Raw genomic sequence first — 12,716 nt, forward strand, 5'->3', positions numbered from 1 at the left:
TTTAAATTTGTATTCAGAAGAAAATAAAGCCGAACTTTTGCTTTCCCATCTAATCTTGAAATACAATATATTATGTTAGTTTTACAGTAACAGAGGGGAAACAATGTCATTAAAGGGCTTTCATTCTAGCTCTTTGATTAAGAAGATGCAAACAGTTTGAGCCCTGCCATGTTGTTTCATTTTAATGAGCAGTGAGTACTTTCCTTGTCCTTATTAAAGTAGTTAATGCTGTTTCTACAGCCTCATTATCACTGCCAGAGCACATTCTGTGTTGTTTCCTCAGTCAAGTCAACTCCTTTTAGTTTGAGGGATGATCAGAAAGTCAAATCAGATTGCTCCAGTGTACTTATTAATAAAACTCCTATGGTGCTGTTCTAGGTGCCCATGGGGATTCTACAATTATTTATATTTCCTTAAGGTTTTCTAATTACTACAATTGTCCTGTCTCAGACTAAATGTATTTATACCAGTTAAAGCCACAGTAGATTAAAACTTTTTATCACACTAAGATGAAACTGTTGTTTGGGTTTTGATCAAGGCACAGAAATTAAATTGCTGTTATCTTATATTAACCTGTTATATTAAAAAAGGTCAAAACTTTATTTCTGTGGATAGATATCACCTATTTACAAAAAAGAAATGATTCTCGTGCAGTGCTAAAATGTGCCATACAATTAAATTTAAAAGTGTATGTAAAAAGCCACTCAGTTCAAATCAAATGATTCCCTTTAAGTCCCATTGCTATTAATTAGAATTGTCCCATCCATATATCTACGTTGGGCCATACTAACAGAGGTGACAAAGTTCACACCAGGATCTTGAGGCTGTAAATTACTCCAAAATGGAAGTAACAGTTGAAAACTCAAATTGGAACTCTGTTCCATGCCGTCTGCACCTCAGCACGACACCCACCCAAAGCTGCACTGAAAAGCTGCTGCGGGGCTTTTGGGTATCAGTGTATGCTTCATAGGGTTTCTAGGAGAGAAGCAGAGACAGCAGCTAAATAGATGATGGAATAAACGCTTGTAATTTACTTTATTTACTCCACATGTAAATAAAGTAAGATATAAGAGAAAAGATTAAGTCTGTTTACTACTTGATAATTTCTCTTATATCCTGTTTTTATTTACACTGGGAGTTTAACACAAGGCCCCATTCCATTTGCTGTTTAGCTCTCCTGTGCAAGCTTCTCTCCCAGAGATTTGTGGTACCAGAAAGCTTTTCTAAATCCATCCCAAATACGTAGTTGGTACAAAAAACAAACAAACAAACAAAAAAAACCCAAAAAACAAAAAAACCCTGTAAAATCTCTTGCCTCCCCAATTAACTTCTTCATGAGAAAAGCTGTTTCTTGCTTTGTCATTGGAAAGTGCATCACACATTTGGGGAATCTCTCCCAGGGGAATGAATGTGTGTATACTGTCCCCTAGCTGAACTCCTCCCCTGGACCAGAAGTGGAGCTGGAAAGGCTCCCATGGCTTCCTGCAACCATGGTCACAGCAGTCTGGAGAAGGCAGGGGAAGCTGCTTCCATGCCTGCTGAAGATCAAAAGTGAGGAAGCAGCAGCCACCACTCCCTGCCTCTCTCCCAAACCAGGTAGTCCTCAGTTTGGAGAGGAGGGGCTTTGCCAGCTCCCTCTGAATCTCCTCTGCACTCCCTTCACCTTTGCCACCCAGTTATGTGATAGGGGCAGTGATTTAAAAACTGGGGTGGGGGGTGGGACCACGCTCCAGGAAAGCCTCCTCAACTCCTGGACCTGGGCCTGCTAGCTTTTAAATTGCTGCCTATGCTACACAGCTAGGCAGTGCAGGTAACAAGGGAAAGCTGGAGGGCCTGGGAGTAGGCTTGGGGAGGCTCTCCTCACAGTAGTGGGGCAAAGCACCTGCCCTCTCCTCACAGTGGAGTCCCAGGTTTTGGAGCAGGCTCAGTCTGTTCAGCTCCTGAGCACTAGAAGCAAAGTGGACTGAGATCAGACCAAGCAGAAAGCCTCAGGCACCTGGAGCTGGGTGAAGAGAACAGCACTGCCTTCTTCCTGCTTCTCACTCCACAGTCCAAGAAGCAAGAACCAGCAGGGGGCTGCTGCTCCCTCCATTCTGCTCCCTGAGACTGAGAGCAGAGCTCAATCTTCTTGGTCTGAGCTCATGCCTCTTGGCTTCTGGGGTCCCCAGTCTGGGGAATGGGCAATAAACTTTGTTCCACTGCTCCTCTCCTTCTGGACCAGTCTTCGAGGGCAACAGAGCAGCAGAGCAAAACCCCCACCCCATTCCCCAAGCCAGACAGTATCAGGTTTGGGGAAGAGGCAGGGAGCAGCAGTGGCTGTTCCTCTCCCCTCCCAACCTGGTCTGGGAGGGGAGAAGAGCAGTCACTGCTGCTCCCTGCCTCTTCCCCAAACTGGACATTGCCTGGCTTAATGAAAGGGCTGGGGGCTTTGCATCACTACTCCCTCTGCTCCACTCTCAGGCTAGGGACAGACATTACACATAAACTGGTTGAAGTGATCAGAAACTGGTTTAAACCTGTAACAGAATCAGTGCACATAAACCAGTTTCAAAATGGTTGAAACTGGTTTAAGATAAACCTGGTTGGATGTAGTATCAGACGTAACTGATTTGGGTCAAACTGGTTTATGCAATGTCTGTCCCAGACCCCTTCCAGGTTCAAATTAAACGAGAATCCCCCAGCATCCCAGATGCTTTGCACCCCTGGGTGGGATTGTCTGCTCCAGAGAGCAGAGCTGCCCCTGCCCCTCTGCTCCCTAGCCGAAGCTCCAGAAGAGACTGCAGGCACAACAGTCTGCCTTGCTTCCCCCTGCCCACCCCCACCTTCACTGCTTACTACTCAAGCAGGGACCCCTCCTCTTCATCTCCCACAGCATGGACCCCAGCCCCACAGGCCCTAGGCATCTGGTATGCTAGCTAATGCTGAGAGGTGTCTGTTTGCGTGTATCTTCAATTTCACCGGTACAAGAAGACAGAACAGTGTCTGCTTAGGGCTTTTTGGAGCTAATCAACAGGTCAGCTGGTAATGTCCCTCTGTTCCTTCCTTGGAAAAAGCTGTTTAAAAAGAGCTTGAACTAATGAGAGAGGCCTTTGTTTTGCTGATGGGCCAATAAACAGTTATCATCTCCCTGCTGGCTCCCTCACCTGTCAGGTTTGCTGCAGACAGTATGAAGAAGCAGGGCGAGGGAGACTGAAAAGCTCAGTATCATCTGACGAAGGGACTTTGATCCTGAAAGCTTGCAGAAAAGGATAAATTTCTTGCCATTTTCCAGTTGGTCTAATAAAAGGTATCATTTTGGAACCAAGAGTTCTAGTTTTTTGTATGTCTTTTTGTCTCAGAACAAGATGGCTACCAAGTACATCCCTGAAACATGGAAGATGCCTAATTTTAGCTGATTTGGGATTTTAAACTTCATTGCAGAACAACAAGGAAGTTTTTTTTTACCTCCCTGGCTGCCATCTGACACCTCTAGGGAAGGAATTCTACCTGATCAACGTATCAAAGAGCTACTCAACACAGCTCATAAAGACACTCTCATGGACCCAGAGGGACAGACATCCATCTTCAACTCCTCTGTGCAAAAATGAAGTTTATTTCCTACCTATGGGGACTTTTTACCATGTTGTACCATCTACACTTTTCCCAGAGCCTGACAAAGGGACTTTGAACCCCAAAAGCTTGCAGAAAAGGACAATTTTCTTGCTATTTTCCAGTTGGTCTAGTAAAAGGTATCATTTTGGAACCAAGAGTTCTAGTTTTTTTGTATGTCTAAACATCAACATATGCATGCACTGCACCCTCTTCCTCCACCCCACCCCTTTGCCTCAGAGTGCTAGCTGGGGTCTGGAAACAGTCCCGCCCCTTGAGCAGTGAGCGGGGAAAAGACTAGGACAGTGCAGGCAGGGTGAGGGTTTATAGCCCTCCCTAATCAGAGGTCCTGCTCCTCTCAGCTCAACACTATGGAAGGGCAGGGAAGGCTGCTTTAGTGCCCCCCAGCTTCTAGCCTAAGACACTGCAGGCATGTGCCTGCATTTCTTCAGTCCAGAGGGAATGTCTGTATGGTTGCAAACTAGTTCAACCTAGGCAGGGTAAACTAACCTGCAAAAATTGAATCAATTCAGGCTCAGGCGTTTTGAATATATGTCCCTAGCCTCAGGGACCAGGAGCAGAGTGGAGGTGGTTGCTCCCTACCCATTCTCCAGACCCCAGTCTGGGGAAGACACAGGGAATTCATCTCTGCCAGGAGGAGCAAAGGAGGCACTGCTCCTCATGCCTTCCCCAGAACAGGTCACCTTGGTCTCTGGAAAGTGAGAAGAACAGGAGAGAGGGAGCTGAGCACCTGTACACTCCCTCTCCCAGAAAGATTTCTATCTGTGGAAATTTCTCAACAGATAAATGAATATCTGTTGGGGATGGAATGATTTAGTTGGGGATGGTCCTGCTTTGAGCAGGGGGTTGGACTAGATGTGGCCTCCAGAGGTCCCTTCCAACCCTAATTTTCCATGATTCTGTGATACATAGCTTAGGTCACTGGTTGTATTCTTACTGGCATGTACATGAGAGACAATTACTACAAGTAGAAAGATTCATTTGCAGAAATTAATTAACAGGACAATGAAACAAAATGATCTCTTTATACAACTGACATGTATTATATTAAATTAAATAGCTGAATGAAATATTCAAGGGTCTCACCAAAGGGTCCAGTCATGGCCACAATATGGTTGAACGTTTCCCAGATAGAATCCAAGAGACTGAGTCACTTCAACTAGATTTGTGAAGTCCAGACTAATGCTGTTGAAAAGCACAGATGTCATGATGATCTCATCAACAGCCCATACATCTTCGCCCTGAGAAGAGTGATATGGCTGCCACCATCTGAACTGAATACCAAATTGTCTTGCATCTTCTGGTAGCTCCACAGATATTATTCTGCAAAACATGTAAAATTCTTATTTGAACTAGAAATATACATAATAATTCTGTTGGGGAATCCACTCTTTATCATGAGATTATCTGTTATTTTAAACTGTCTGCAGATTTGAAACTCTCTGGGCTAAACTTAGCATATGGTTTACATTGGCTTCTGCTCGTGTGAATATGAGAAGAAAAAGGACTCACTCTGGTCCTCTGGGTGGCTGTATGTTGGAAAAGCAGTAGTGGGTGAATAACCATCACCTCTACTCTACTGTGGGCCTACAAGAGAGCCACATAGACCAAAAACAGAAGGGTACACTGGCACAGCAAAGGGGGCCAAAGGTTTAATTGATTCAGTGTATCCTCACAATAGCTTCTGCCACACTGAAACAACAAAAGCCCCTTGTAGATTTGAAAGCTGTCCTTTCATATCAGCAGCATGGAGAGAAGGCAAGTGAATGCAAGAGCTCTTGCCACCCTAGAGCTGAGCCTGAACTACAACATGAGGGTCCATTTACAACTTCCAGCATCAGCTTCAGGGTTTTAGACCTTAAAGACTTTTGTCCTGATCTGATTAGATTTATCTAGCTACTTTGTTTCTGTGCCTTACTTGGCAATAAAGGACTACTTTACATTTCAAATCTATTTCTAGTGCCACCTACGATGAAGTTATTTGTTCACCTCTCTGGTCCTAGAAGATCTAACCTTAGCAAATTTGCACTTCCAGTGGACAGATTAATTCTGTCATTAAGAGAGATTATGTGTAGTTTTGTATGGCATACACATTTCTTTTATTGCTGCATAGAGATGTTATCACAAGTGAGTCCCATGAGTTTACCATGGTGTGCAAGGTCACTTGATTTGTCCTGGCAGCTATGACAACAAACTTGCAATTGATAAACTGTGAAAAAATTAAGAATAATATCTAATTTCCAGGAGCAATTATTGTATACAGCAGCAGGGAGCATACATTAATTGCCATGGCAATGACATATTCTTGAAAGTTCCATAAATCACAAGTACCATGCTGCCCATACAAGATGATATTTGAGGCAGAATGGCTAAAGGGACATTTGTCTCCATCAGTGTGCAAGTAAATGCTGGTAAAGGGGTTTCAGTAAACTCATGCTGAGGCTAGTGTTTTTCTTCTTTAAAGAGGAAATGTAAACAAAATGACAGGGGCAATGAACTGGAAACATCATTTTCTATTTTTAGCATCAATTTTTTCCAGATTTTCTGATTATCCAAATGCATGCTGCAATTTTTTGTTCCCTGTGATGTGTGAAATTGTTCTGTAGCTTTAGTCTTCTTCGCACAAAACAACACCATTAAAAATTGCTTGCTAAACTATCCCTTGTAAAGCCTAATTTATTTATTCAAACTGCCGTGTAATGTCACATTCATTTTAACGAAAGAACACGTTAACTGATTAGTAGAAAAAATCAAACTGAGAGACAAAACAAGTGACTTTGGGAAGCACTGATAAATGAATGCAGAACACAAAAAATGTTTTGCAAAGACTTCATAACTATTTGTTGACTGCTCAGCTTTACTCAGGTTTTACACTCAAGCCTATGGCTTCTGGGACTAGCAAGCAAGGATACTTTGTAAAACAGGTAACAGGAAAGAACATCTGAATCTTTAAACAAGGCAGTAACAGTATTGCATCAGAAATGATACTAGACAACAGTATCCCAAAGGTGAGTAACAAGTACACCTTATGATGAGACCTGGGGCTTCACCTGTGGAGCAACTCCACAGCCATAACTCAGAGTTGCACCAGTGGCTGTAGACTCTTCTCTTTGCCTTCCAAGAGGGTGTTTTCCAAGTGATCAGTTAAGTCAAATCACACTAATTGAACTTGCAGATGGCTAGCATCTCTTTGAATGGCTTTTTTTGCAGCTATAGTTTTCCCCTATCTTTGGCAAAAGAACTATCCTGGTTCTAGAGCTTTCATGGACTTATGAGACTAGTTTGCAACATAGCCTGTCACCTTCTTTATGCAAGCAGTTCCACACAATTCTAAGAAACTTTATGTGGAGGATGTAACCCCTTTATCACTAAGTTTGGCATCCTATTCCTAAGCTCTGTTTTAGTTTGAAAGGAGCACAAAATGGATAATAGGGAACAAGGACTAACTCCAGACCACCTTTCTTCTCAGCTTGTCAGATGATTAGGGAGAAAGCTGTAAAAACACTTGTCAGGGAAAAAGTAGGAGAAGACAGAGCTCCCTACTTGGGAAGACAGGGCTGTACAGAGAAGCCAAAGACCCAGGTGGCATTCTGAGCTGGGGTTTTCTTTATTTTTTCTTGTAAACTTATTTTGATTCCTTAAGGTTAAGACTTTGATAACTGTGACAGCATTTGCCCATTGAATAATCCCACTAGTTTTATTCCCCCTTGAATTGAATTTTGATTAATCTTTGATTTTAAATCCAAGATATATTTCAGTTAGGAATGTGCAAAAATGCATTTTCTACTTTAAAACACTGCCCTATTTGACTCTATTTTACAAATAAGGAAATTCAGGGACTAGGAGATTAAGTGGCTAGTTCAAAAGCACACTGGAAGTCTGTGTCAGAAATAAGACCCAGTTTCCCAAGAGCCTGTGTTAACCATAAGACCAACCTTTTATCCAGGCCAAAGAAATCCTTGTCCACAAGGAGTATCAAACCTACAGACAGCAGCTGGGCATTTCATTCTTACCGACTGTCAAAGGGACAGTAAAGCACTGAGCTTCATCCTTATCCTCTAATAAAGTGAACTAAGCTGAAGAGAACTGCCAATGCAGAGAATGGGCCACCAAGTATGCTGTTACCGAGCACACAGCACAATGCACTGCATAGCTGGAGGGTGATGTCTTCTTAGCACCAGGAACACATGTCTATTCCTGTACCTGTTGTTGGATTCTTTTTTTTTAAATCTCATTTTTATCATCGAAGAAGTCACTTCTCCTATTTAGAAGTAGCAGTAACTGAAAGTCCTAAAAGTAGGCACCACACACACCACTGATTAACTGATGATAATGGAAACATTAATGTTATTTCACTTGCCTGTTAAAATACTCCTGAGGCAGGGGGCTAATGGAACTCAGAGGGGCTGGTGTGAACTACATATAGTACATATGTTAGCAAGAGGAACCTGAATGTATCTACACTAAAAGCAGCTTCTCTCCTCTGACTTTGATTTCTGGGAGATAAAGAAAGAGAATTCATGCTGATGGTTCTTCTGTCACAGAGAAGAAAGGTGTTTTTACTGCCATTGCCAAACACCATTAGATTTTTTTTAAAAACCAGCTGAGAGACCTTTGCTCTGATCTCATTCTTTCAAGCTATGCGCATACCTAATATTGAAAAGCCACTGTTGTTCTGCTTAGAAGAAAAATGTAGCTGTCAAATGGAAGCAGATTAAATGCACCTTTTCAGCAGAACATTACATGTATAATTATTTTTCATGTGACTGAAGATTAATTAAATTTCTGAATACAGACTGGTTGCCAAACTTTACAGTGGTCCATCTAGGTAACAAAAAAAATGATGATATTTTTAGACAACTTAATATATAAAAGAGAAGCCTTCTTCATGTTCTTAATCATCATTATTGTCAGCATAATATTCAGGTTTAATAATGGTTCATTTTTTATATCCTTATGTGGTACAGTGTACATATACCATGAGAATACCTTTTTAACCTATACGTTTTAAAAATGGTGGGTATATATTAAGCTTTATTCTTAGTCCCACCAAAACAATGGAAATTAAACTGCTTATAGTGAATCTCGAAAAGAAAAAAAAGTCTATGCATCAAAGGAATTCACTACATTTATGTCTTAAATGTCATTAAAATAAGATCCCATGTATTTTCCTTATTATTATAAAAAATTAATACCACTATATATTAAAAACCTTTAGGGAAATATAATTCCTACTACTACAATCCTAAAAAATTTAGGAACACCACCATATAAAATATATATGCAACTATAATAAATGAAGTGAAAGAAAACTTTGGAGAAGAGTTATTAGTATTTGAGCTCATAAGATCATTCTTTAGGACATATTTAAAACTTCAGAAATTAAAGCCACACAATAAAGGCTCCATCAATGGCAGTCACAGCTCTCAACTTTATGAAGTATTTCTCATTGCTCCCAAGAAATATTGTTAACATATTTTTTAACTTTATACTGTTCCTAGTCATGTCTTCTATTGTCTTGTTATTACATCAAAAGGGATCTAACGTGAGATCCACACAATTGCACCCTGTTCTGTACCACATGTTCATGGCAGGAGGTGTGATTGTGCACTAGATCCCATCACACCTTATCACAAGTGCAGGGAGAGCCTGAGATCAGGTTCCCAAGAATTTTTATTACATCAAAAAAATCAAATCCTTCCTTGGCAAAGGCCAATATGTGTTGGATAACTATATCTTTAAATTATATTTAGTCAATCAAGATTAAGGTGAAACATATGGATGCCTTGGAAATTAATGCTACAATTTTCATTTAGCCCCTGCTCAAGATACAGGATGAAAAAACATCAAAGTTGCCAATTCTGCAGTACACCTAGGCACATATGTAACTGAGTTCAGTGAAATTTCTCACGTGCTTATTACATATGTGCTTAGATGCTTTCCTCAGTTGAAGAGAGATGTGGCTGGTCAGAGGATGGTAGCATGAATCCTCAATTGACAGTGGTACTTAATGGAAAGGTTGTGGATGCCCCATGAATGGCAGAAACTTCCTGCAGACTTTGCAATAAATTTGTGTTTAGACCACACTCTGACCTCTCAAGCTTCTAGCTTAAGCAGATGATGCAGTATGATGTCAAGGGGTTTGAAACAATGCATGTTTTGCCTTATCTTCTCCCCTTAGCTGTAATTTCTGTCCTTCCTCAATCTGCTACAAGACTGCAAGGCTTTCAGAGTGAAATTATGTTCCCCCTCATCCTTCTGCCCTTTGTTCTACCAGGTCAACAGGAGTCTTGGTTTCTGGTATCTTTTTTTTTTTATAACACAAATGGGAAAAAATGGAATGTGTCCAAAATTGGTGCATATGTTTGTGGAGAGAGATGAAGGTCTCCTGCAAAACAGAAGGAGGGGGAAGTCTGTGATGTGTCTCCACCAATATGCTAGGATAAAGAGGGGCCATCCAGATTCCTCCTGAGGCTCAAGCTGTCACTGCAGAATGCTCAGTCAGCTAGAAGTAACCTATGCTTCACACCACCTCTGGCCCCCCTCCAGGTTTAGCAGCTTGGTTTGAACTGTCTCAGGGGATGGAGGATACAGATTTAATGATTTATAACTGTATTAGGAAGAATGGATGGTTTGGGTTTTTTTGAAGGAAAAATCACTGATGCTCATGTGCTGTTCACTTTTCCTTATTAGAGCTTCAAAATATACTTGGAACAACTTGTTTGTTCTCTTGAGGATAAAAATCATTCCTTGTGGAAGCATATGCACCCCCACTGAAGACAATTTGCTTGCACATCAAGTCTGAGTTTGACTGCCAATGCCCAGGGCTCAGTGCTGTGAATACACCGGTTTTCAGTAATGTAGAAAATTGGCCAGGGTCCAGTATATAAAATTAGCTCCCCTACATCTCAGTGCACATGCATTTACACAAACCACTGCTTCAATACCTTGGCTCGTGGTAGTTGAGATAAGAATAATGTTCCAGTAGTTTCCATGTAATCCCATTGTCATATGAATAGTGCAGTAACACTCCTTCCCCAGGCTGATCAGGAGCCTTGCAGGTACTTAGTACAGACTTGCTTCCCAGGCGCAGAGTGAACTGGAGGAACCTAGATTGGAATGATATCAACATTTTTAGTATACCATTTATATTGTGTTTTTTCCTAATCACATTTTCTGATCTTAAAAACAGAGACAAATTATGATAAAACCACTTATGGGTCTTTGTAGCTGAAATTGTATTTACAGTCAAGTAATGCAATGTGGCATATATATTTTTAAAATGCCAATCATTACTGCATTTAATTATTTAGTAGGCTCTGGAGGGGAGGAGGAGATACTGAATGGATCTAATCAGCTGCCACAAGCTGTCAAATAAATACAACCTTATAAATAATTAATTAGCACTTGGCTCTGACACTTAGTTTTGATATTAACATTTCATATTTTCCAACCTGGCTGTAAAATAATTGCCCCCAAACCTGTTTAATACTCATGTTATTTACAAATCTGGAACAGTGAAAGGATTGTTACTTATTCCTTACAATCAAAATTAAAACACAAAACAAAGTGTTTCAAAATGCTTATCATTGTGCTACAAGAGTGGTTAAATAAAGACAAGTATTATAACCCCCAAAAAACAAACCCATCAATTACTATTCCAAATATAGTTTCTAAATTTGTCTACATCCTGTTGCCAATCTGTTGTATTCACCTGGACTGTGAACTGTCAAGAAAAGAAGTGATAAGCTGACGCCTTCCATCTTTGTTAAAAACCAAGGCCTTCCCACTTGCGAGTACTCCACAGCCAAAACTAACTTCAGCACCACGGATAGAGTAAAAATTGTGATAAGAAGAGAGCCTTGAGTTGCCAAAGCTTTCTGAAATAAACATTGGGAATGTCTGAGAGGCCATTTCACATGCAGGCCCTGAAAAGCCAGGATCACACCTGTAAGCAGGATAGATTAAACACAACAATCAAAATTGACTTAATATTATGGTTCCCTTTTGCTTTTCCTGTAGAAAATCAGGTAATAGTTTTGCATCCAAACATAAGTTGTAAACTTTTAAGACCTTAAAAATAAAGTCTAAATGCTATGCTCTTTTCTAAATAAATTATACTTTATGGAAATGTTCTATGGACAATGTTTTTGTTCTGGTTAATATTTCACTTCCCTGTTTAGAAAGAAATCTCACATGCATGTAAAAAGAGATCAATATCTTCATCTAAAATAAAAATATAGAAGTGCTTTGTTTTCTTTTTGATACAAAGATGTCTCTAAGGCCCCTTCTACATGTTCCTTAAGGTGTGATTAACCAGTTAATTACACCTTATGTTATGACCCAGCCACACATTCAACCAATCAAAGGCATGATAAAGCAAGCAATAAGCTACAAAGTTATTCCACAAAAAATGTAGATTGTTCTAATCATGGCATTAATTGAACATGGGCTCAATTAATTGAATATGTGCTCAACATGTGCCAAGTGCTCCCCTGTGGCTGAGAGCCCCATGAATTGAGGAGCTCCCAGTCACAGGAGTGAACCACCCACTGCCAGGCCTGCAGCTGCAAGGCTCGCAGTGGTGGTACCATTCCAGGCACTGCCCCCACTGTGAGCCTCACCAGCTGTGGGGCCCGCAGCAGGAAGATCACTACCTCCCTTGGGAGCCTTGTGAGGTGCTGAGCTCATAGCAGGGGTAGCACCAGGGACATTGCTGCTGCTGTGAGCTCACAGCAGGGCAGCATCACTGGCTGTGGGGCTTGCAATGGGAAGAATGCTGATGCTGCGGTGAACCTCGTCACTGCAGGGCTTGCAGTGAGGGCAGCATCATTGGCTGCAGGGTTCAGAGTGGGGGCAGTAGGGAGAACACTGCCACAAGCTTCATCAGCTGTGGGGCTCACAGTGGCTGCAGCATTCTTTCCCACTGCAAGCATCACAGCCTCATGCTGCCTCTGTGGGCCCCACAGCTGATGAGGCTCTCAGGAGTGGCACCATTCGCCCCCACGCCTTTGCTGCACGTTCTGCATTTGATGATGCTGCCCCCACTGCAAGCCCCGCAGCTGATGAGCTGGTAGTGGAAGCAGTGTTTCTGTGGCTGTTCCTGC

The 12,716-nt window shown here is 41.5% G+C and overlaps 1 protein-coding gene across 2 annotated transcripts in view; it reads right to left on the reverse strand.

Annotated features, from left to right (window-relative positions):
• The window catches only part of RELN (reelin), a 557,181-nt gene that overhangs the window by 163,970 nt on the left and 380,495 nt on the right, over positions 1 to 12,716 (reverse strand). For both annotated transcript variants that reach the window (XM_059725849.1, XM_059725848.1), the window contains exons 18-20: positions 11,324 to 11,557; positions 10,557 to 10,718; positions 4,696 to 4,932 (exon numbers count right to left, since the gene is read on the reverse strand). In XM_059725849.1, the coding sequence (XP_059581832.1) occupies positions 4,696 to 4,932; positions 10,557 to 10,718; positions 11,324 to 11,557 (633 nt within the window). The remainder of the gene's footprint in view (positions 1 to 4,695; positions 4,933 to 10,556; positions 10,719 to 11,323; positions 11,558 to 12,716) is intronic.

The sequence above is a fragment of the Alligator mississippiensis genome, chromosome 4, assembly GCF_030867095.1.
Source record: "Alligator mississippiensis isolate rAllMis1 chromosome 4, rAllMis1, whole genome shotgun sequence".
Lineage (NCBI taxonomy): Eukaryota > Metazoa > Chordata > Crocodylia > Alligatoridae > Alligator > Alligator mississippiensis.